The sequence below is a fragment of the Aptenodytes patagonicus genome, chromosome W, assembly GCF_965638725.1.
Source record: "Aptenodytes patagonicus chromosome W, bAptPat1.pri.cur, whole genome shotgun sequence".
Classification (NCBI taxonomy): domain Eukaryota; kingdom Metazoa; phylum Chordata; class Aves; order Sphenisciformes; family Spheniscidae; genus Aptenodytes; species Aptenodytes patagonicus.
The window spans coordinates 12,916,011-12,939,588 of record NC_134981.1 but is presented as its reverse complement, the minus strand read 5'-3'; the positions used below and the strand labels follow the sequence as shown (position 1 = coordinate 12,939,588).

General features: G+C 40.1%; 1 protein-coding gene across 2 annotated transcripts in view; it reads right to left on the bottom strand.

Moving 5' to 3' along the window:
• LOC143171899 (potassium/sodium hyperpolarization-activated cyclic nucleotide-gated channel 1-like) overlaps positions 1 to 22,460 on the bottom strand; it is a 211,609-nt gene extending 189,149 nt beyond the window's left edge. The window contains exon 1 of one of the 2 annotated variants that reach the window (XM_076361067.1): positions 22,081 to 22,460. In XM_076361067.1, coding sequence (XP_076217182.1) covers positions 22,081 to 22,460 — 380 coding nt within the window. The remainder of the gene's footprint in view (positions 1 to 22,080) is intronic. The other variant, XM_076361068.1, reaches the window with a different exon arrangement.
• Positions 22,461 to 23,578: the final 1,118 nt, after the last annotated feature.

Sequence of the window (23,578 nt, the reverse complement as noted above, 5' to 3'; positions counted from 1 at the left end):
CAAAGCAGCACAAAAACCAGCCACACAATCAACATAAAATATAATACTGAACCAGCTGATTTTATCCTACAGTAATCCACAGTTTAAAGGGTTGTTACGCACTGTGACTATGCAAAACACACTGGAGTTCGTGATGTTGAATGTCAGCACAAGTTGTGGTAAAGTTAGGGCTTCAGTAATAAAATAAGATTGAATGCTAAGGACTGTGAGATTGTATCAGTTTTGTATTTTGATTTTAGCCCACAATATAGTATGATTTGATTAGTTAGTAAGAAAAAGTCTTATTATATTATGATTCATTTTTTATTTAGAAATGAATTGGACATTTTCTTTTAGGAAAATGTTTCCAAATGCTGTTCTTTTGGCCATGTTACATGATATTTTTCTTTCAGGTGAGAAAAAACTAGATGTGACTCCCTGTATTGCCCTTCTGTGACCTGTGCAGAGAAAGTAAAACAATGCGTTCCTTGCCTACCAGTTCAGAACATCCTACTATTTGTGTAACCAAGAGCACGCTGAAAAGCTTCATGAGATGGTGCAAGGAGCTGCTATTGAGACACAGAGGTAGCCCTTTGTTTCAAACTATTTTTAGCATTATCTGTTTATTTTTGCTACTTCTCACACACACACATACACAATGAGGATAGTTATAAATTTAAAATGTACAATCTCAGAGTTCCAGATTTATATAAGGTATTATAAAATGTTGACAAAAAGCAAGAAAGAGATAGGCCTATGACACAAAATTTTCAAGAATGAGGCAAAAAAATAAGAGCCTGGGGGTAACAACATCTTTCAGAGCTCATAATGAGAAGCAAGAACTGACCTTCGCACTTTTCTCCCCATAGCAAACAGCTACAGAGCTTAGTGTTCCTCTGAAGCTCACTCAGTACAGTTACTACTAGTTGCCATTAACTGAAAATAGAGGTCAGCACAGTAATCTGCACTGAATTATTCCTGAAACGTTTCAATGTTTCTAAATGACTCAGGGATTTAATATCTCTAGGTGAAAAAAAGTTTTTGAGTATGAAAAAGTATAAAAAGACAGTTGAAAGACATTTTTTCTATATTTTAAAGAATCATTTTATACAGAAATAATAATAAAAAAATCACACTAATTATTACTTTGGTATTTTCAAATAAAACTAGTTGGATTCATAGCCCTGTCGGTGATCTTTTCACTCATAATTTATCTACTATACTTTCTAAACTTACGGTAATAACGATGCTTTTTACAGCTCTGGAATATGGTGCTGAAGCTTTGGTGGTTTATTTATTGCTACATGCTGTCCTGGGTAGGATGAACGGTCTGTTCAAAATGAGTGCCTACCCAAGAAGTGATAAAGAACAACTTAGTATTAATCAATCAATGTTTCTACCAAGCTTAATAATGTAAGGCACTATGAATTCTAACAGGCATTTTATTTTCCACTTTATATATCCAACTGTCCTGGTTTCGGCAGGGATAGAGTTAATTTCCTTCCTAGTAGCTGGTACAGTGCTGTGTTTTGGATTTAGGAGGAGAACAAAGTTGATGATAACACACTGATGTTTTAGTTGTTGCTAGGATGAATTGGCTAGGCAACTCCGGCAATACGAAGAAAGTCTCTCATCTTCTCCCGTCTCGGCTGTGGAGAAACTGTCCTGGGAGGTCCAGCAACTCAGAGAGGATAGGTCCTACTCCCCACCTGTATGGACCAATATCTTGGCTATTAGGAGTTAGCGTTCTTTTGCTCAAGAGAGAGGATATAAAGGGTACACACCACGGGGCACCCTATGGTTTTACCTGCGTGACCACGGAGAGGACATGAGGAAGTGGGATGGAAAACCTACTGCAGCCCTAGGGGCACGGGTACGTGAGTTCCCATGCTCTACCAACTGAGAAGGCTGGAGGTGCACAAGAAGCTGGGAGGGGGGCACAGCCAAACTGGCCAAAGAAACATTCCATACCATGTGACGTCATGCTCAGTGCATAAACTGGGGAAAGCTGGCCGGGGGGGGCTGCTGCTCGGGGACTGGCTGGGCATCGGTCGGCGGGTGGTGAGCAATTGTACTGTGCATCACTTGCTTTGTGTATTATTATTATTATTACATTATTATTATTGTTATTATTTTATTTCAATTATTAAACTGTTTTTATCTCAACCCACGAGTTTTTCTCACTTCTACTCTTTCAATTCTCTCCCCCATCCCACCTGGGGGGGCGGGGCGGGGGGTGCGAGTGAGCGAGCGGCTGTGTGGTACTCGCTTGCCGACTGAGGTTAAACCACAACACCAACCCTGAGAAAACTGGGTCTTAAAGAAGGAAATTTCAGCTCTAAGTTAGTTAATTTGCTGTATATACAACAGTGTAAAAAGTAATTCAGATTTGCTTTCTTTGACACAGCAGTCTCAATGTCCTTGAATCAGTGTGTTTTGATATATGATTATCCTTATGGCACACCCAGATTGACCCAACAGAAGTTTTCAGTGGTCTCTCAAACCACACAGCAGAGTGAACAGCATCTCAAAGGCACTGGGTGCTGTGACTTGAGGCTACAGAGCAGTCAGGGCTTTGCTTAAGATCACATTTTTCTGAGTTTGCAGAAAGATCGTGAAAATCTGATTATTTTTATTTAAAAAAAAAGCAAAAAGTATCAGTAAAACTTCATTAAATTGTCACAAATACTTATCAGTCACGTTATAAAGTGGAAGGCCTTTGAAAAAGATATTCATTCAAATCACTTGTAAAATTTTTCAAATCAAACCTGATGCATCTGAGACATGATTTCTCTACACATTCAGAGAGTCAAGAACTGTAGAAAATTTTCACAAGCTTTCCATGGAAAACTTGCCTTCTCTCTAGTTAAATATTTTGATTGACTAGCAGATGCTCAGTGAAATGAATACTCTGACATTTTTTTCCTCTCACCTTCAAATACAGCTTTATTTCTTTTGCTTCATGCATCATCAATTCACCTAACAGAGAAATCAATGTCCTATATAGAACAAAACAATCTTAGTAGAAATAACAGTAATTTAAAACTTTATTACAACATACTGTAACAAGCACTAAACTTGGTATTATCCATGTCAGAATTTGATTCTCATAGGACATGCCATCTTTCTCTTGCTGTGCAACTATATTATTCTTTTAGTAATAGAGAGCAAAGCTAGACATGCCTGAAAACATCTGCAACTTGCAGATAATTACTGGAATGTGTTGGAAAGGACAGGAGGAAGAAGGGAAGGTTTTCTTCAGGGGACCCGAATTCTTTTCATGATTGCACAGCTGTCTGTGCTTGAAAACTTTCTGAAAAATAATCACCATTTTTTTCACAGCTTGAAAGTGAGGATATCCCCTTCTGCCCAGCTATCCATTTTCATTCTGCCCATCTGTCTCTCTCTTAAACACACACATACCCCTTCCCTAGAGGAAAACATGCTGCTTCTGGGGAAAAAGGCATGCAAATTAAATATGAAATTCCTTATATTTTAACAAGAAATATTGCATTCAACATCCTCCATGGAACAAATTCTATTTAAATGTTGCAAATGTATTGTGGAGTGTTTTCATGATTTTGGCTCAGATATAACTGTGTATATGATTTACGAGTTCTGGCCTCTGAATGTATAATGTGAAAGACAATATAAAATGCAGCAATTTTTTTTATTTTAAAATTTCCAAACTTGGAATTTACCATAACCTACCTCTGTGATCACATTAATACAAATGTATTAAAATGACTAGTGAAGTGTCACTTCTTCACATTGGCCAGTTTTGCACTAGCAAACAGGTTACTTCTGTAGTTGTGTTGTCCTTCTCTATGGATAAAACTTTCCTCATCTGAACATACTTTAGTTTGCAAAGCTTTAGGAAGGCAAAAGGTTGGGTTTGGGTTTTGTTTTGTTTTTAAAAGATAAACTATTTTCCTGAAATTGTTGATTTATATTCTTTATTCCCCTCTATTTCTGCTCTGACAGCTTTTAGCTTCTGTTAAGTAAACACAAACGAGGAATCTTGCATGGCTGAAACAGTCCCTTTTGTGGCTCACCCCTTTCGATTGTAAAGCACGCACTACAGTAGAGTACTAACAGCATCTCCTACACTTCAAGTGCTGAGGTTGAAGGGCAGAAATATTATGAAGTAGAAGCCTGTGACACTTTTTCAGGTGGAAATTTCAACAAAATTTGCTATTCTTTTTTCATTTAAAACATATCAAGCTTAATGAACTTTCACTAACTTAGCTAGGTAACCTGCTGAAGCAGCAGAAAGGCTTTCTCTACCTGCCTGAGACTGGTCAGTCTGGGATGAGGCAGAGTTCTGAAAACTCCGTTTCCCTGCCCGAATTATGAGCAGCGCTGGATCTGGGAATCTTCCAGCTTAATGGTTTCATTCTGATTCAGACTAAAAGCAATTAAATATAAAAAAAAATAAAATTAAGTTTTCAGACCACCAGAAATGTTAATTTGATTTCAGACCAATACTGAAGTCCTTCACTTCAAGGTTAGCCATATATGCTTAGAGATCCAATTTATGTGCCTTGCTGTTATTTTTAAAATATTGGTGCAACTTCCTACTTGGTAGCAGAAAAGGAATTCAAAGAGAGGTTAATAAAATTCAGCAATACTGACTCTTTTATATAGCCATAGAATGTATCTAAAAATTACAAACTTGCACAATTTCAGACAAATTTCATGAGTTGTATCTGATAAGTGTGTTTTGCTAGCAGTGGAGATTTGCAATTTGTTGCTCAGTTGTGATTTTATATGCAAGGCAGATGATTAGATGAATGCAGCTCTTGGGGGACATGATCAGAGCCCAGTGAAGCCAATGAATGGCAATTTACTACTTTCAAAAGGCTTTGCTTATGGCATTTGGATAGGTTTAAAGCTTGAGTGCTTTACAGGCTTGATTACTAGAAAAGAAAATCATGGTACTGTGGTGGGTTGACTGTGGCTGGATGCCAGGTGCCCACCAAAACTGCTCTATCACTCCCCCTCCTCAGCTGGACAGGGAAGAGAAAATATAATGAAAGGCTCGCGGGTCGAGATAAGGACAGGGAGAGGTCACTCACCAATTACCGTCATGAGCAAAACAGACTTGACTTGGGGAAATTAATTTAATTTATTACCAATCAAATCAGACTAGGATAATTAGAAATAAAACCAAATCTTAGAAGCACCTTCCACCCACCCCTCCCTTCTTCCTGGGCTCAACTTCACTCCTGATTTTCTCTACCTCTCCCCCCAAGCGGCACAGGGGGATGGGATATGGGGGTTGTGGTCAGTTCATCACACGTCGTTTCTGCCGCTCCTTCCTCCTCAGGGGGAGGACTCCACACTCTTCCCCTGCTCCAGCGTGGGGTCCCTCCCACAGGAGACAGTCTTCCGTGAACTTCTCCAACGTGAGTCCTTCCCACAGGCTACAGTTCTTCATGAACTGCTCCAGTGTGGGTTCCTTCCATGGGGTCACAAGTCCTGCCAGCAAGCCTGCTCCAGCATGGGCTCTCCGTGGGGTCACAGCCTCCTTTGGGCACATCCACCTGCTCTGGTGTGGGGTCCTCCATGGGCTGCAGGTGGATATCTGCTCCACTGTGGACCTCCATGGGCTGCAGGGGGACAGCCTGCCTCACCATGGTCTCCACCACAGGCTGCAGGGGAATCTCTGCTCCTCCTGCCCCTCCTTCTTCACTGACCTTGGTGTCTGCAGAGTTGTTTCTCACATATTCTCACTCCTTTCTCCCAGCTGCAATTGCTGCTGCGCAGCAACTTTTCCCCCTTCTTAAATATGTTATCACAGAGGTGCTACCACCGTCACTGATTGGCTCAGCCTTGGCCAGTGGCGGAGCCGGCTGGCATTGGCTCTATCGGACATAGGGGAAGCTTCTAGCAGCTTCTCACAGAAGCCACCCCTGTAGAGCCCCTGCTACCAAAACCTTGCCATCCAAACTCAATACAGGTACTTTCCACAGAAAGTGACTATAAAATTAACTAATTAACATTACACACACACACATATATTTGTGTATATAATTTTTTTTCAGTAAATTCAACTAATATTTAAGCAGTGGACATTTCATCAAAAGATTTTTAATTATTGGTACACATGCAATAGCTTCTGTCCAAAGTTTTTATAGTATTTTACAGGCATTAACAAATTAAGTCTCAGATTTACGAGATGGAAAAATAAACGTAGAGAAGTAATATTGCCCTCATTGCATACAGGAGGGGAGGATGGAGAGGACAAAGAGAGATGTATGTAATATGGCAATATTATATAATAATGAGTCTTTGTTTTTAGCCAATAATCCCCTACCACAAGTGCTTGAATACATCTGATGCTTGCAGTTGCTTTTTCTGCAGAGAAACTTATTAAACTACAATAGAAAGAATTAAAGCCTGACTTCCACTTAACCTTGGGCAAGAACAGTGCACCACTGTCAGCAGAGCTCTGATATCGCTCTTGCATTCCCCCATCTTTACATGGTTCCTCCTTTCTTCAGCCCCGTTCCTTGGCAAAAAAAACAGGCTAGTGCTCCTGTCCAGATAGCTACCAGCTAGGAAAAAGTGCTGACGAAGAGTCAGGACACACAAATGAGTTTTCTGCCTGGTTGAACCTGTCTATGCTGACCTGTATTCAGATCATCAAGATTGCTTCTGCATCAACATGCCTCACAGCACAAGTAATGTATCTTCCTCGAATTTACCCCCTGTTCAAACTGTTAGACCATAGCCTCTTGGTATCAGGCAACATTTTGTGTAGGTACTCCAAGTGATTTTTTCAATTTTGTATTACCAACCCTTAAACCAATCGCAAATTGCCACTCTTTAAGTGTCAGCAAATTTCTGTAGTAGATCACTGTAAAATAAGCATTCACATTCTCAAATTAGAAATGCCCACTTTACAGGCATGAGAAAAAGTTTGAAAGAGACAGATCTAAAAATATTTCAGCTGCAAAATAATCTCATATCTCATGTTGGAACGCTTGCTTTAATTAAGAATTTTGTAGTGACAGTAATTTTAAGGGTGCCATTTAGAAACATGACATTTAGGATGCCTCTATACTAAGTAAAAATTGAGAGGCTAAATTGGGAGAAGCCTTCTGTAATTCTTCTCAACAAAGCATCGTGTGATTTAACCCACACTCCCTCGAAAAACCAAGAAAGCCAGACAATATCACCTAATATTCTTCTTTAATAGATTTTTTTTAACCAATTCAATCTCCCAATTATCAGTGTAATCTTTAAAGTTTCTGCTGATGGGGAAAAGTCCATTTTCTCTACTTCAGAGAAGGAGCAGGAGAAGAGATTATGGGGAAGACATTGCTCAGTAGCTATTGATAACATCTCAGTCATGGGGTTTGGCGAGGAGACTGGCCTGTGCCCACCAAATGAGTTGTGACAATTAGTTTTTTGAGGTGAATACCTCTGACAATAAAAACTTAGTCACGTAAGACTATGAGATTTCTTACGTGAACCATCAATTTAGTTCACATAAGACACCAAGATTTCTGGTATTTGACATATATACTACTACTAACAATTTCATTCTGATAATCAGAGGTAAAAACTGGCTTTGTGTGTATAACTGTACAAAGATACAGTACGATCAGACAACCAACTTCAAACATGAATTTTCATTTACCAGAATATGGTATATCATTTCTTGAAAAAGTTCATTGCAGGCAAGACTGGGCACTATTTTAAACTAAAAAAAAGAGGTAGTATTCAAATTTGTGAAGGGAAAAAACAGAGATGTGAAAAAGTGCAAAAGAACTATAGATAGGTATGAAACAAGTTGATGGATTATATACGCAGACTTTGTACTCCTACATCATGAGTGAAAACAAATATACATGACTGAATATTTATACACCTCGTGTATCTACACAGATGTACAAGATTCTAATGCAAGAACAAGTAATCAAAATAGCATAAATATATCAAGTTAAATTATTATTCCCTTTTACAGCTATTTATGGCTGATCTTTGGCTCCAAAGCCTATATTTCTTCAAAAATAAAAATAAGTACTGAGAATGTAACAATATTTTCAACCCTTCCCTTAAAATAAGTGGAAGTACCATTTTAAGACTCAGTAGGTTGTTTTATTGTAATCCATTAATATCACATGCTGCATTAAATCATTTGCTTCAAAAGGTAATTAAATCTAATTAAAATGTTTATGCATTTTAGCAATATATTAATAACTCATGTTTGTTGTGAAAATAACTTGAGAAACTGCATCAAAGCTGTGTCAGGGGAGGTTCAGACTTGACATTAGGAAACATTTCTTTACCGAGAGGGTGGTCAAACACTGGAACAGGCTTCCTAGAGAGGTGGTCAATGCCCCATGCCTGTCAGTGTTTAAGAGGCATTTGGACAATGCCCTTAATAACATGCTTTAACTTGGTCAGCCCTGAAGTGGTCAGGCAGTTGGACTAGATGATAGTTGTAGGTCCCTTCCAACTGAACTATTCTAAACTGAAGAATTGGTGTTCAGATCAAATCAAAATGATAATTTTCTTCATTTTTACTTATATTTTGATGAAAAAGGATTAAAATATATTTCAGACACTTTTTAGAAAAGCAAAGGAAAAGTTCAAATTCACAACAGAACAACATGAGAAGTCATTAGGGGTCACGTCACGCGCATCCTCCTTTTGCAAAACAGCTCAATACCTAGAGCTCTCACCAACACCTAGGAAAACCTATGTGACTTTCCTCATCTATCTGTGGGCAGGTGAGCCCAGAGTCTCCCTCCTCTCGGGAAAATTCATAACCCCCAAGACATAGTATGTCTCCTGAAGCGAGGTACACTGCTGACGTTCTCCTTTCCCTAAACAAATATAAACTAGAGCCGGAACCAAAACCTTCTTCCCAGGGAAGGCAATCACTAGACCGGAGAGGAGTTCTCACTTTTTTGCTCTGTCAAAGCAGAACAACTGAGAGGTGATATTGATATTGAAAGTATCCATGCCAGAAGTGCTATGCAAAGTAAATGTACAGGTTCAACTCCTCTCCAGCAGAGGGTGGAAATTAGTCTTCACTTTCAACATCTGAGCTGAACGGTTTCAATTCCTGAGCTGATCGGTGACAGGAAACATTCATGTACACGCTCAAATATACATGCTGAAAATTGCATTAGTAGCATTATTGTATTGGCATTTTATTGACTGAATTCATTTTATCAATTTATCTCTCTAAAACATCAATTAATTGAAAATATGTGTACAACACAAAATATTTTACGAAATGACATTAGTAATCTTCCACAAGCCTGCTTATGCCTTTCCCCACATATATTTATTATGATCCCCTTTTTACAGAGTGATGCGCCTTAGGAGTTCTGCACTAATGAGCAGGTAGGAAGGAGGCTGCTCAGCTAGGAAGTTCAATATTCAGTTCTACCATTATCTTTCAAAACAAAATTTCATACTTCATACATTAAAACACCTATCCCTACCAGAAATAAAATGCAGATTTTGCAGGTTTTTCCTCCTTAAAACCAACCATATTCAGAAATCTCCATTTTTTTCATTATTCAACTTGTATCCAGATCTCTCCGCTAGCCATTTGCCTTCGACAGTATTTCAACAGATGCACTATAATTTTAACATTTCTTTAAAATTTCCCAATTTACATACTGCATGCTCCAGTCTTACCATCTTTTTGACAGCGTAGTGCTCTGCCTGCATTGCCAAACCAAGTCAGCTAATTATGTAGCTAGACAGAGCAGTGATCAGATAGACCTGATATTCACTTGTTTAAAACAAAAAGGAAAACCCAGAAAAGCAAACAAAGCAAACAAGAAAGAGAATACATGATGTTCAAAGATGTTCTAGTTATTGGCCTACATAACTGTAATATTGTTAGTTTTACCTCTGCTCCTCATCATCTTTTCATGCTATTTACCCTCTAACACTCCAGCAAACTCCACGCAAGCAGGCCTGAGCAAAACCTCACATACTGCTGTTGCGAGCAGCTCAGTGAAGGGTAGAGGTTTGGAATACAAACCAAGTTTCTGGGGATGTAAAATCTGTCTCTGACATTTATGAACATTGGTCAGTGTAATGGAATGCAATTGCTGAATGGCCCTTTTGCAATTTAATTCAATATAAGGAAACAAAGAAGTTTTTTTCAATGAAATGGCTTTGGTTATTCTTAAAAAAGCAAACAATCAAATGCCTTCCAAAAAAACCCCAACAACAAAACAACCTATGTATACTTATTTATTAGATGTTTTTTGATCTGTGAAACAGGAGATAGCCTGCAATATCAAGCAGTCCAGAGAGATTGCCTTTACATGCAATGAGGCCTTTTCTCTTTCCAGTACACCTTTGCCAGCAGGAGTATTGCTGGTTGTAATTAAAAAATGAGGTTCCATTACAGTTTGTCACAGGTATATGCAACACTGAAATAGATGGTCAAGATCCATTTCTAAAAAACAATATATATTACATTTGCAAACCTATGTGTTGAAAGTATTTATTGAATTATGGCAGATTATAGGCTTGAAATATATTTGTTAATTATTTTGTTTTAACTTAGTCATATGAAATGGTTGTTGAGCCACTGGAAGATGGAAGATGGAAGATCTTCATTGAGACAGAACCATCTAAAGTAAAGTTGTTATACAAAATATGTATATTAGATAAAGGTTTTTTCCTCCACAGTTGCCTTTATTTTTTTAATAAAAAAAAGAAAGGAAGTCACTTCAAACTGCAGAAAAACATGTCAGTTTTCAACCTGAAAAATAAAAGATTGATAAAGATATTAAGATCTGAAAATTTATTCAAACTTAACTACAGGCTTTGTTATATGCTTCACCTATAAATATTTATCAGAAAAAATATAAAAGGGAATTATTTAATAATCTACTTCTCCACTTTATATTTTGGTAGAGTGTTCATTTTTCACAATTGACTTTGAAGTTTCTTGGTACAAAAATTCTCTTTCTCCAATCTTCAAGCATTCAAAGTTGTCCATATTCCTTAACGACGGCACAGCCCCTGTGCTGGCTCTCGAGATCAGCCACACAGTACAGGTTAAAGGTGACAAGGGAAAGTGTTTGCCTGCAAGTAAAGTTGCCTATAATCATAGCCAATGATAAGTGGCTCTAAAATAAGCACTCAATGAAACTTTGGTCAGGGACCTATGACCTGAACTATAAACAACAGCAAAAGTACCACAGAAGCTATTTACTCCCATACAGACAGATGATTGTTGCTTTGATACAGCAAAACAAAGTTTCCCTTTACCATGGTGAATAAAACACCAGATGTCCATCTTTATCTTCCATCCATATTCACTGAAAATGAAGTTGTCTAAATATAATAAATAGGCTTCTAGCCTTCAGCAAATGAAAACATTTTACTTTGGAGATCTCTGAAGAGGTTTTAGCCACAAGCCAATATTCCTCAGAAAGACAAAATTTAATTTAGCCAAATATTTATGTCTCATTTTTGGAGGACAGTGAGTTATGAACTATTCAAACATGTTGAAGCTAAAGATGTGTAATAATTAGAACAGCCAAATAGGTGTTAATAATTCATTGGTGGAGAACAGCAAGAAATTGAGGGCAAAAAATGATTAATAGAACTTCTCATCATAATCTTAGAAAAGATATCGATCTGTAAACTGCACAATCAAAATATATAATATGACAGAAACTAAACATGAAGCATATTCAAATTATTCTGATATACTAATTCAGAAAATGCACAGCACCCATGGGTGACATTTTCTGAAAATCAGTTTTACCATTTATGGCTCCTTATGGCTAGAATTCTGAAAGATGTTCAGCCACAGAGTCCAGATGCTTACAAGTATCTAGGTCCCTAACTTGTTCTGAAATCCAAAGATAGATAGGCTCCTGACTTCCATCTCGGATCTTCATCTAACATCCTATATATTTGCACACTGTGCAGAGCACTGGGTAAAATTTACATTTTCAAAGCTGTTCCAGAAATGGGAAACTTTTTTTTTTCACTACTTCAATAAATACACAATAAGTACATGTACAAATCCTACTCAACTTTTCAACACCCAGCAGTATATCATTGCATTTAATATTCTGTTCCAAATTTCGGTAAACACCTATAAGTTAGTAAAAACATGCATTTCAGATATTTACTGACAAGATGTATGCAATTAAAAGTCAGGTTTGGTCACGTGGGCACCTAAATTAGGTTACCTTTCTCTCACTTGTCCCATACATGCAACGTCTATTGCTTAATAAGCCATCGGATTTCAGACCCTTTTTAAATGCTCTGTTAGATTGCCTGCCATCTGGCAGTGCTTACTCTTGATACCATACACCCTTTGCATTACAGAAGTGTGTTTCTTATAATTATATCTTAGATGTATGCAACACTAGAATTCCCAAGCTGGCAATAAATGGGCTGAGGGGACAATTTGGGCAAAGTATCTTGTTACTAGGTCTATGGTGACAGTATGTTCAGTTGCATCAGGTGCATTCTCAACAGAAAGCTGCCAACCTGCATGGGAAATAGAAAATGTGCATACAATTACTTTTTTTTTAATTTTTACAAGGTATTTATTTACAAACTCCAAGACACTATGAAGAATACCTAGTCTAACTTCTCTCTGCTAGTTTGAACTAACAGCTCAGCATCTCCTAGCTAACAGACTCGGTAAGAATGAAAAACTGCATAGCAGAGCTAACAAATTTAAAAAAAAAAATCAATGCATCATTTCCATTTATATAAAGGAATTCATTATATCTTCAGGAAGGGATGTAGGAGGGGGAAGGAAAAACAGAATGAGGGAAAAGAGAAGTTGTTATCCAAAAAAAAAACCAACCAAACCAAAACCAACTACGTAACTGATCTGTCAGGGACTACATCACCATGCTCTTGCTAACTTTCAAATGAGAATTGCAAGTTGTCTATAGCAGGATTTCACTACCTGAAAATTAGACCATAAGAAATGCTATAAATAAAAGACATCAAAAGCAGGATTCAGTATTTAGGGATTCACCTAGATAACAGTTTCCATAAACAATGGGGACACAGCTCTGAAAAACAGGAAATCTCTGAAGTATTATTGGTAAGGTGGGTAACAAGAAAGGTACCCAATTATTAACTGAAGCTTGAGGTATATGCTTTATTTATTTTACTACTTCTGTTTTGTTTCCAAGTTTTTGTCTGACAGACTAATCCCTAGTTGGAGCAAGGAAATCTTTGCTTTACTACTGAGCTTGTCTGGCAGTGAAGACAAGGTGAACCAGAGTGACAGACAAGCTTGGCTGTGTTATCTTCACTGATAAATCAAGTGCAAACAAGCACATATGCAGCCATCCCAAGGAACCTGTAGCCCAGAATGTTTGGGGAACCCAGAAGCTTGCAAGTATGTACTGTCAGGCAGTAATAGGATGTCTTAGGGGGTAGTATAGCAGTATATATATATATACTGGTTTCATAGTAATTTCTCTACCAGACAGAAATCATAAGTCCTCCTGGAATGAGCAAATAGGCAGAAGTCACTCAAGAGTCTGATGGAAAACCTCTCAGTAGTCATGTGAAAGCTTGATTGCATCCCCATGGTTTTCCACCCATACTCTTATTCCATCTCCTGGGTAGAGTTGGATAGATCTTACTGTATATATCTTATAAAGGTTGTGTATATTGTCCATAGCTTTGACCTAGAGCAAGTTAGAATAATCATTTATCATTAGGATCCTATGATATATTACCCTAAATTTACTGCAATCTACAGATTTGCTTAAAGTTCAGATCATATCAGAACAACACTGCATATTGCTGCAGTCATGCCAAAGAGAGGTGCTGCTTTGAGGATCTGGTAAGTTATTGTAAGATACAACAGAACCAGCCGAGGAAACATCAATACTTCCATACTTTACTCTGCTGACAGGAGAGAAAAATCTGGAGGCAACCAGAATACACTACGTATAGAATTGGAAGACCTGATATTGTGAGGGCACATTTTATTTCTGTGGGGTTCTTCACATACTGAAGGTTCAGCACAAGCATAAGCTTCAGTGGACTGTAGACTAAGAACTGGATGAAAAAGAACAATAATACCTAAAAAAACCCCCATACAGTCAAAGCAATTTTTATGTATATTGGCTATTTTAAATTACATCACTTAAAAAAAAAAAAAAAAAAAAAAAGACTTATTCCTGACAGTAACAGACTTGACTATCATTTTCTATATTAAACTAGCTTTGACTGTGAGCATAAAGCAATCTGTTTTTTAGCTGAAAGCAAAATATATTAATAAGAATTTTTTAATAAATATGGCATTTTGAGATAGAAAATGTATTAATGTCAGCAGCATGCTAAATTCCAATAGTGTATCAAATTATTTGTTAAATAACATGCTTCATTAGATAAGACATCCACATAAACAGCACAGAAGTTAATAAAATAAGAACAAAATTCTATTCTTAGCTACATGCTGCAACTCCAATTGTGGGAATTTCACTGGCATAAATAAGAACGGGGTTGGGGGGGTGTTTGCTTTTTTAATGGAAACAGACTGCATTTCTTTTGTAATCAAATGAATATTTTCAGAACACAAGTTTACTCCAGACTTGCATTGCAAACCAAGGCAATAAGATTATTTCAAAATACCATGCAGATTGCCTGAATCTGACTATCATCAGATTAAAAGATATTATGGAAGCTAAATGACAGTGTCCTTGAGGTAGTACTGACATTGACTCCAGCTGATACAGTTTTTGATCATTAAAATACCTTACTATGTGTCTAGAATGAGCCCTCCGATAATTAGAGCTGAATACACTATGTTTTTTTAAATTAAATCATGCCTCTGGGAAAGAATCAGGGAATAGACAGCTAAAGGACTTTCAAGCAATTAATGAGAACTGTACTGTCAGGTTAAAAATTAAACATTGCAAAGTAGGTTAAGAGGTTTTTCTCTCTCAAAAATTGTATATTGACATAGAAAACGGCTCTCAGGCATGCTGTTGAGTGAAAGCAGAGGTGAGAATGGATACCGCTTATTTACAACCAAATGAAGTAAGTTTCTCTACTAATTTTCATAATTCAAATTGAGCCTTCAAACCAAGCCTCTAAAAAAAGCTGACAAAGTTTAATTAAATATTACAGTGTCACTGATCTTAGGTAGACAGAAATGCAGAGGTAAAGATTCATCCTTTTTAAGTGACCTCTGATTTCATAAGTCTCTATTTCTGAGTACTCTAAAAAACCTACCCCAGACTGAACAATCAGAAACTGAGCCACTCAAATTTTAACTTGATTATATAATCATAAAAAAGCCTAAGCAACTTATCAAACGTTATGCATTTTTTATTCAGCTTTGTAGTCACCAAAACCTTCAAACCAAATCCTAAACCCAGACCTTTATTTACTATTCCATGCTTTTACGTAGTATTCCAATTCACAGTTCCCTCCATACACTCAAGTCCAAGAAACCTAATATAAAGAAAAACCTTTTACTGACATGATTATAAGCATTGCTTATTTTGATGAGCTAACAAATAAAGTGCCAGTACACATTCAAAAATGTGTAGTCTTGCTAAAATAATCAATGGGAATAACAGAATCAGTACTTTTCCCCCCATGAGCCCAAGCATGATGCTGATCTTATGAGATCTAAATTTTGATACATGTATATATAGAGATAATATTAATCAAGCACTTTTTTCTCACTACAGTCAAAAAAATCAGAAAATTGAAGAGGAAGTCTCATGATATTGAGCATCCCGGGTCAAAGTTTAAAGACTCACATATAACACCCCCAAAACATCATTTTTTAGATTACCCATAAGAATTCTGTAATGTTTTGGTTTGGTTTGTTGTTTTGGTTTTTTTAAAACATATCTCAAAATCATGGTGAATACATTTGCCTTTATTTAGATTGTGAGGAAGCTGAATATTCTAAAATTAAGCATCCTACAGAAAAAATGTACTTGTGTACTTCTTCATAGGTGCTGCAGGTGATCTTCAAAACATCCCAAGTTAAATTAGAAGTACCTCAAAGAACTGAGGAATTATTTGAGTTACGATTACTGAGCTCTTTCTCTGCTGTAAACATTACTCTATGTTCAAGTATATAACATGTCCAAAGTTTGAAAGAAAATGCAGTGAATGGACTGTTATTTCAGGACTAGAATGGACATAATAAAAATTGGGAAATGTTCAACATATATGTGAGCTCAAACTATATATTAGTATTCTGCATTATCCAGAGACAGAAGGATGTCTTATCAATAAAATGAATTGCTGTCCTTGCACAAATAAAGGCATAAACCTCCCCACATCCCCTAGAGGACAGGAAGGTGAGTGGCTGCTGCACCAACCTCAGGTGGACTTAGCTGGCTTTCTTTTGTGGTTCTTGAAGAAAATTTCAAAGAGGACAAGAACACATGACCCTCATGAGTCCAAAAGCGCAACATACACTTCTAGATATCCATTTTCACTAATACATGCTTATAACTGGTACAAAAAGAAATGCCAGTAGCTAGCTTTAGTCAACTAGATTTCATAACAAACGAATCAGTGACAGCCAATGATGAGACATTATTCAATATTAAAAATAATAGGAACTGAAGATGATAAAGAACCTAATGCATTTCTGGCCCATATTCCACATCAAAGCATTTCCAATAGAATATTTCCTTGCTTATTTTTGGTCATGCTTCCTAAATGTCTAATTTTGATATTTCTTGCTGCAATTTCACCCCATTACTTCTATGTAATTTCTTTCCTCTTTGTAACATCCATTTATGCATTTGAGAACTGTTATCATATTTCTCTTCAGCCTACCTTTATGGGAGTTGCATTTTACCCGGGGAACTATTATAAAGCTTAATATATAATGTACTGTCAGAAAGAATTTTTGGACATTATAAATGCATTGTTTAGATTAATGCTACAATTTTGTCATTTTATCCTTTGGGGCATTTACAGAAGTAAAGTGCAAAATTGTTGGAATGCAGCAAATAAAAAGCCAAGCACTACTAATAATCTTTTTAATACTAAACAGTTCTTTATGTTTAGTCACGTACAAAGAGTGAATGCTCATGTAATAGGAATAGTTTAACTGTATGAAGTTTTTCTTTAATAGAAATAAAAATTATAATCACCACGATAGTATTTGAAAATGATACATGAAAGATAGCCCTAGCTAAAACTGTGCTTCAGTCATAAAAACATAAATAAAAAACCCAAAAGAAATCGGTTTGTGCAAGGAATGTATACAGTATAATTATAAATCCTGATTATCAGTTTATTAGCAAATAATTCAAAAGTCTCAATACTGTAAGAGAACCTCATGACAAATCCTGAGCAACAAGACTGAGATGACTACCTTTAGAATCCAAAACTACAGATATTTCATACTCCTACACTACCAGTGACATAATGTATCCATTAAAACCCACACTAATTTGTAACTGTTCTATTTAATATAAACCAACATGATTTATATACTTAACTTTACATACATATATCTATATCAATTACACTTAAGTATGATACAACACATTTTGTCTTCATCACATATAACATTACTTTCAAACTCTACTGCTCTGTATAAACCTAAGTATGTAACAGCTCACAAAAAGATAAATCTCATTAGCTTCAACTGAGACATTACAGATGTGACAAAAGAGAGGGACAAAGTGCAAAAGGCAGGTCCAAAAGATACGTACAAATTAAATAAAGTTGATGCATGAGGCAAATGTAAGTTCAAAATTGAGAGAAGTATAATAAAAAACATGAGGCACACTAATATGTTGCAATTATGACTTATACTTTGGCACATACTTAACTGAAAAATTAAGCTGCACGTGTGCATGACAACATGGATGGGTTGCATAAAACTGCACAAAATAAGAGAATATTTTTAATAGCAACAGACATAAAAATATTCTTCCATAAATACCTAGATGTACATATGCAAATATTATTGTGTCTTTCACCCTGATTAAAACCCATTAAAACCTGACATTAAATTTACTTACAAGGTAGCATCAGTAGAGCAAATCAGTTCATACTTTATATTCATCTATATAGGAAAAAGACCTTCAGCATTGCCTGCATTGCACCTCCTTATCCACTACTCTGCCAGATAACTCCACATCATAGTCTTACTTCACTTCATCTTGAAGCCAATTAAAACTTCTGTCCCCACTTTCAGTCAAAGGCTGTTCTCAAACGTCAAATTAAGAACTGGATCCATCAAAGTGTGAAGGCTACATTTACTCATACACATTTTATTCCCACTCAGTTTTGCTCATACATTGCTCTTTCTTGTCAAAAGATGCCTCTCCCTTGTGACTCTGAAGGTAGTAACTCTGATTTCTTTTTAGAACGCTTACTACAGATGCCCTAGCTGATGTGGTAATAAAAACAAGATTTCCATGACAGCACGAGTTTCTCTGTGTACTCATAGACAGGGAGGGAGGGAGATGCCACAGGGCTGGACCCAACAGTCCAGGCATGTGCAAGCAAGCCCTCTGAGTGTTAATGAAACTCCTGATGTGCCTAAGGACACTGAGTAATTAATTGTCTTAAAAATCAGCCACGTACATTTCCACTAATACCAGAAGGCCATAACATATAAAAGTCACCCGAAGCCCAGGTCCACCGCAACTCTGCTATGAAATGAGTGAAACACGTATGGCAGCAGCAGAACCATGTGCAGTTGCTTGCATTTCCTGTTGGCTTCATGCTGCTCTCATCCGGTGGCTGCGAGGCCATGGGGCTGGCTCGGTGATGCTCTCCCACGGGCTCATTCTGCACACAAGCAGGGATGACCAGAGGCACTTGGTATCTCACAGAAAGCATGCAGGACTTCAATAAACTCTAACCGAAACACTGACGATAAATTCACTTTTGTGAGTCATGCAATTACATAGAATTGTTGTCCAAGTTTAGAGATGCAGTAATCACAGCTGCGAAGAGATAAACAGAGGTCTTTTGCTGGGTTTTATGTGTATTAGGTGCTCGGTTTACATAACAGCTTCCAAATTAGACATTAACCTCAGAAGACTGGGAAGAGACAACCAGGAACAAAATGGTCCCCTTGTGAAAAAATTATGTAATACTTATTGAATTTAATTCTCTGAAACACAGGCAGGATGAAGAGCCATAAAACTAGAGACCAAGCCCCACAAGGATGCGAGTAACCGATTCACAGAGCACTGAGTTTACAGACACAGCTTCCACACTGTTCATACCAAAAAAAGGGGGGCAGGAGGGTGCAGGGACACTGCTCGCCCCCCCCCAAATGACACAGCAAAATATTGCTCGGTGTGTAGATAAACATACTAAGTTTTATAAAAATCATGAGAATGAGGTCAATAAATGTAACCAAATGCATCAAAGTATCCCAGCAAATGCATACAAGCATTCAGAACTAGGGGAAAAAAAAAAAAAAAGAGAATCCACAGGAGCCTGTACCAGAATTTTCCCATGTCTTACATGGTTAACCCAATATTCTCCTAAGTGTGCCTATATTTAAAATTTACTGTGATGTTCATTTTCATATGTGCTACAAACACCCTAATAATGGCTAAATTTATAAACTTACCCTAAATCTTCCCATTTGGATATCATAAAATATTCAGCTTTTTACCTTTTTCTTGTTATTTTGATAGAAAATTTAGTTCTTTCCCTTGGTGGTATCAACATTAACACAGTAAAATTAGAATACCTCTGTCTCTTTGGAAGCTTTAAGGCTTGTCTATATACAAGCATTACACTGTTACAAAATCACATGCAAAAATAAATCAAAACAACTCCACCCTTATATATGCATTTATTCTGGTACAGAGACACTTGTCAGGAGGCACTTACTAACATTGTCCTTATTCCCACATAGGAAGATGAATATACTATATAGTACAACTTCTTCACATGTTTCTATAAACACTGCCACCCAAAAAGAGTATTACCATTATACAGTTGCAATTATTTCAAGAGAAACGACACAAACATCTCACATTTCTCACTGAAACAGTCCTACTGGCTAAAAAATTGGATCCGGATCAGGCCACATCATCCCAAGACTAATGAAAGACTATGAACTTTATTTACAAAACACACCTCCATTCTAATAAAATAAAAACATAATAAAATCCCCAGAAAATACAGTTAATTTAAGAATATGCAGATGACAGTCCTGAAAAGGATTCAGTGTTGCTTACTCCTACTGAAAAAAATAAGTAAACATATGCTATGATCTCTAAACCTTCCCACAGGAAAAATTAGGACAGAATTAGAAGATATTTGTGTAATGAAACAGAATCAACATACCTATCACCTATTTCACATATCAGCTTAAAAAGTTACATGGTACAAAATATGATGCATAACCTCCTATTGCCTAAAACATCGTTCAGTTGTGTACCTCGCTCAGAATCCAAGCTTACAACAAAACAAGGGAATTTACTCACAAGAATAATCTCATTCATTTTAATGGAATTCTCACGTGAATAAAGTTACTCATGCACACACACGGGTAAGTAAGAGGCTATCAGAGTCCCCCCAATCCCCTACGCATGCTACCACAACACCAGATGTGACCTGCTACATCCCTCTCCAGCTGGCAGAAAGGGAGTGGGCGGACTCTTGACTCTCTCCCCCCTTAATGCACCTGCTAGTGCAGCTGAGCTGGCATGCGAGAGGGAAAAGGTACTCCAGGAAAAGAATGAGCTTATTGCCTCCAGGGACCCAGAAAAAAGCAGGGATTTGAAGCATGATTTCGAGTCATAACTGAGTGCTGCCCTGCTCCTCTGCTCTTGTAGCTGTACTGCTCTTGGGCTCAACTGCAAGGTGCTAGCACAGCTCACTGCGTAACACCCCACTCTGAATAGTCCCACAGAAACTCAGACTTTGGAAGTATTTCCTCTCATTCCCTCTTGAAGCATGTTCTATTTAAGCTACTTTTTCTTAGAAGATCCATGTAACTATTGAACATTCTGGATTTTCCTTTTTTAAAAATGGTTTCCGATGTGATTCACTTATTGTATATACGCAGGCTGTTCAATTCAAGACGTTGATCAAATATGCTTAACACCACCGATAGTTCTTCAGCAAATATCGTAGAGTGTAAAATTTACAAAGGCATATAGCCAGCTGGCATATATAGCAAAATTAAATAATCCTTCATTTAAAATGTGATTTTAAAGGGAAATATCTCTTCCCCGGAATTTATTTGCACTGCTTTTCATGCAAATATTCCAGTTTTGCATATCTTCAACTTATTGTGACAGCAACGTTCAAATTTAGCATCACATTTACCGCTCTGTCTCTGAAAACGTAGGTTCCCACACAGCGTTAGCTTGGATGAAGTTATTTTGCTGCAACTCTGACAAAAACGTGCTTCCTTCACGCGACACCGTGAACGAGTCTTTACACCGGGCACTCAGGAAGGAGGCGGCATGCGCCCAACGCGGACCCCAGGATTTTAAATAAATTATTACGTTACTGTCGCTGCGTGCACCCCAGCGAGCTCTCCCACCCTTGGGCAGGGCCGTGCCCCGCTCCGGCGGCGCCCCCGCCCGCTCCCCGCCCGACGGACGCAGCGAATGCGGCGGCCCCCGCGACGCGACCAACCCGGGACGGCCCCGCTACCCGCGCGGCCTCCCCGCCGCGCCGCGCCAGCCGGGCGGTGCCCGCAGCCCCGCGGGGGCGGCCGGCGCGGCCCGGGTGCAGCACGCTGGAGAGCGCCGCGCCGGGCCAAGCCCCGCGGCCGCCCCACCGGCGGTGCACAGACCGCGGAGGGCAGGGCAACCACCCCGCGCCGGCTTCCAGCCCCTTCCCCGGCGCACGGGCGGGGGACGGGGGAGGCAAAGTTTTAGTCGCCAAGCGGGGCAGCGAGGCGCCGCGGGGAGTGAGGGAGGGAAGGGGCGAGGCGGGGCCCGCCCGCGGGGGCGGCGAGGGGGGGAAGCCCCTCACCTCCGCGGGGCTCGGTCGGCCGCCGAGCGAGCGCTGGTGCTCGCCGCCCCCCCCAGGCCGGAGCCCGTCGAAGTTTCTGCCGGGCGAGGTGCGAGGCGGCGGGAGCGCCACCCTGCCTCCCGCGGCGGGGCTACCCCCGTGCGGTCGCGGGAGCCCCGCGCTCACCTGAAGTCGCTGTAGGGGTGGATGATCCAGAACCCCGCAGTTTTAACCCTTTCCTGCTCCTTCTCCACCGCCTTCTGGCTGCCGAACATGCGGAGGGAGAATTTGTTGACCCCCGGCTGCAGCATGGAGGTGAACTGCCGCTGCATGAAGCTGTACTGCCGCCGGGGCCCCTCGGCATCCTCGAAGCCCACCACCTCGCCCCCGCCGCCGTCCACTTTGAAGCACACCGAGTTGCCATGCTCCTTCACGCCGCCGCCGCTGCCCCCGCCGCCGGGGCTGCTCTGGGCTTTCTCCGCCGGAGCCGCCGGCTTGGCTGGGAAGGCGTTAGCGCTGCTATCGTCCCGGCTGCCGAGAGAGGAGCTGCGCTTCCCAGCCTCCATGCTGCGGGGTGGGCGCGCCCCAGCCGCGGGAGAGCGCGGGGAAGCCTCGCCGCGGCCGGTACACCGACTCTGAGCCGCGCTCTCGCGCAGGGCTGGCACTGCTTCCCCTCGCTCGCCCCCTGCCAGCGGCCGCGCCACACCGCCCGCCTGACATTGAGCGCCCTGGAGTCCTTGAAGGGCTGAGGCGCCCGGGCCGAGGGGAGGGGGAGGAGCCGGCCGGGGGGGCGGGCTCTGCCCTCGGGGCCGCGGTGCGCGTGGGCCTGGCGGCGGCTCGACTTGTAGGCGCGAGTGCGGTAGCCCGCGGGGCGGGGCGGGGGGCCCGGCCTCCCTCCCTCCACATGTCGTTGGCGGGCGGTGCCTCCCGCCGGGGTGGCGCTCGGTGCTGCCTGAGCCGACGGTCGCCGGGCGGAGGGGAGGGGTGAGGAGGAGAGGGGCTCCCCGGCAGAGTGCGGAGCTGCCCCGAGGGCCGCGGCCTGTTCTTCCAACAGAAATACAATAAAATGGATGGGTTTGTATTTCACCTTGGGTGAACCGAGCAGCGAGGTTCTGGGTGGTAGTGTGCCTCCACACTGAGAGCAGGAAATGGTGGCTGGAAATGAAACTGTGGAGAGGTCTCACAGGCTCGCCCTTAACACGCAGCCTCTCTCTTGCGAAGCCTGTCTCATGCTTCTCATGGAGCAGATTGACTGGAAGAGAGCAAGAGGCAGGCGTCTGCCTGGTAATGGAGCCGAGTGACGGCACTGGAGGTAGCACAGGCATTTTGGGTTCATACTGCTGAAAATGAAATCAGAACCTTTTCTGGTGTGGTGTGTGCGCAATAGCAAGGGAGGAGGAGGGGGTGTGAGGAGGCAAGGCCAGGTTTTGAGTGACATTTGTTTTCACACACAAAACAGTTGGCTCCAGTTAGACGACGTTTCACTACCTCTGAGTGGCTGTTTCTGTGTTCCTGATCATTACGCTGACTGAAAACGTGTGGCCGAGCACACGAGCATACAGGTGCGTGATGTGTGGGCTGCTGCACGTGCAGCTGGAGCGCACAGGGGTGCAATTCCTGCTGGGAAGGCACGATGGCGTGCCGGAGGGCTGTGCCACCACAGGCGCCTGACTGTCTTACTGCA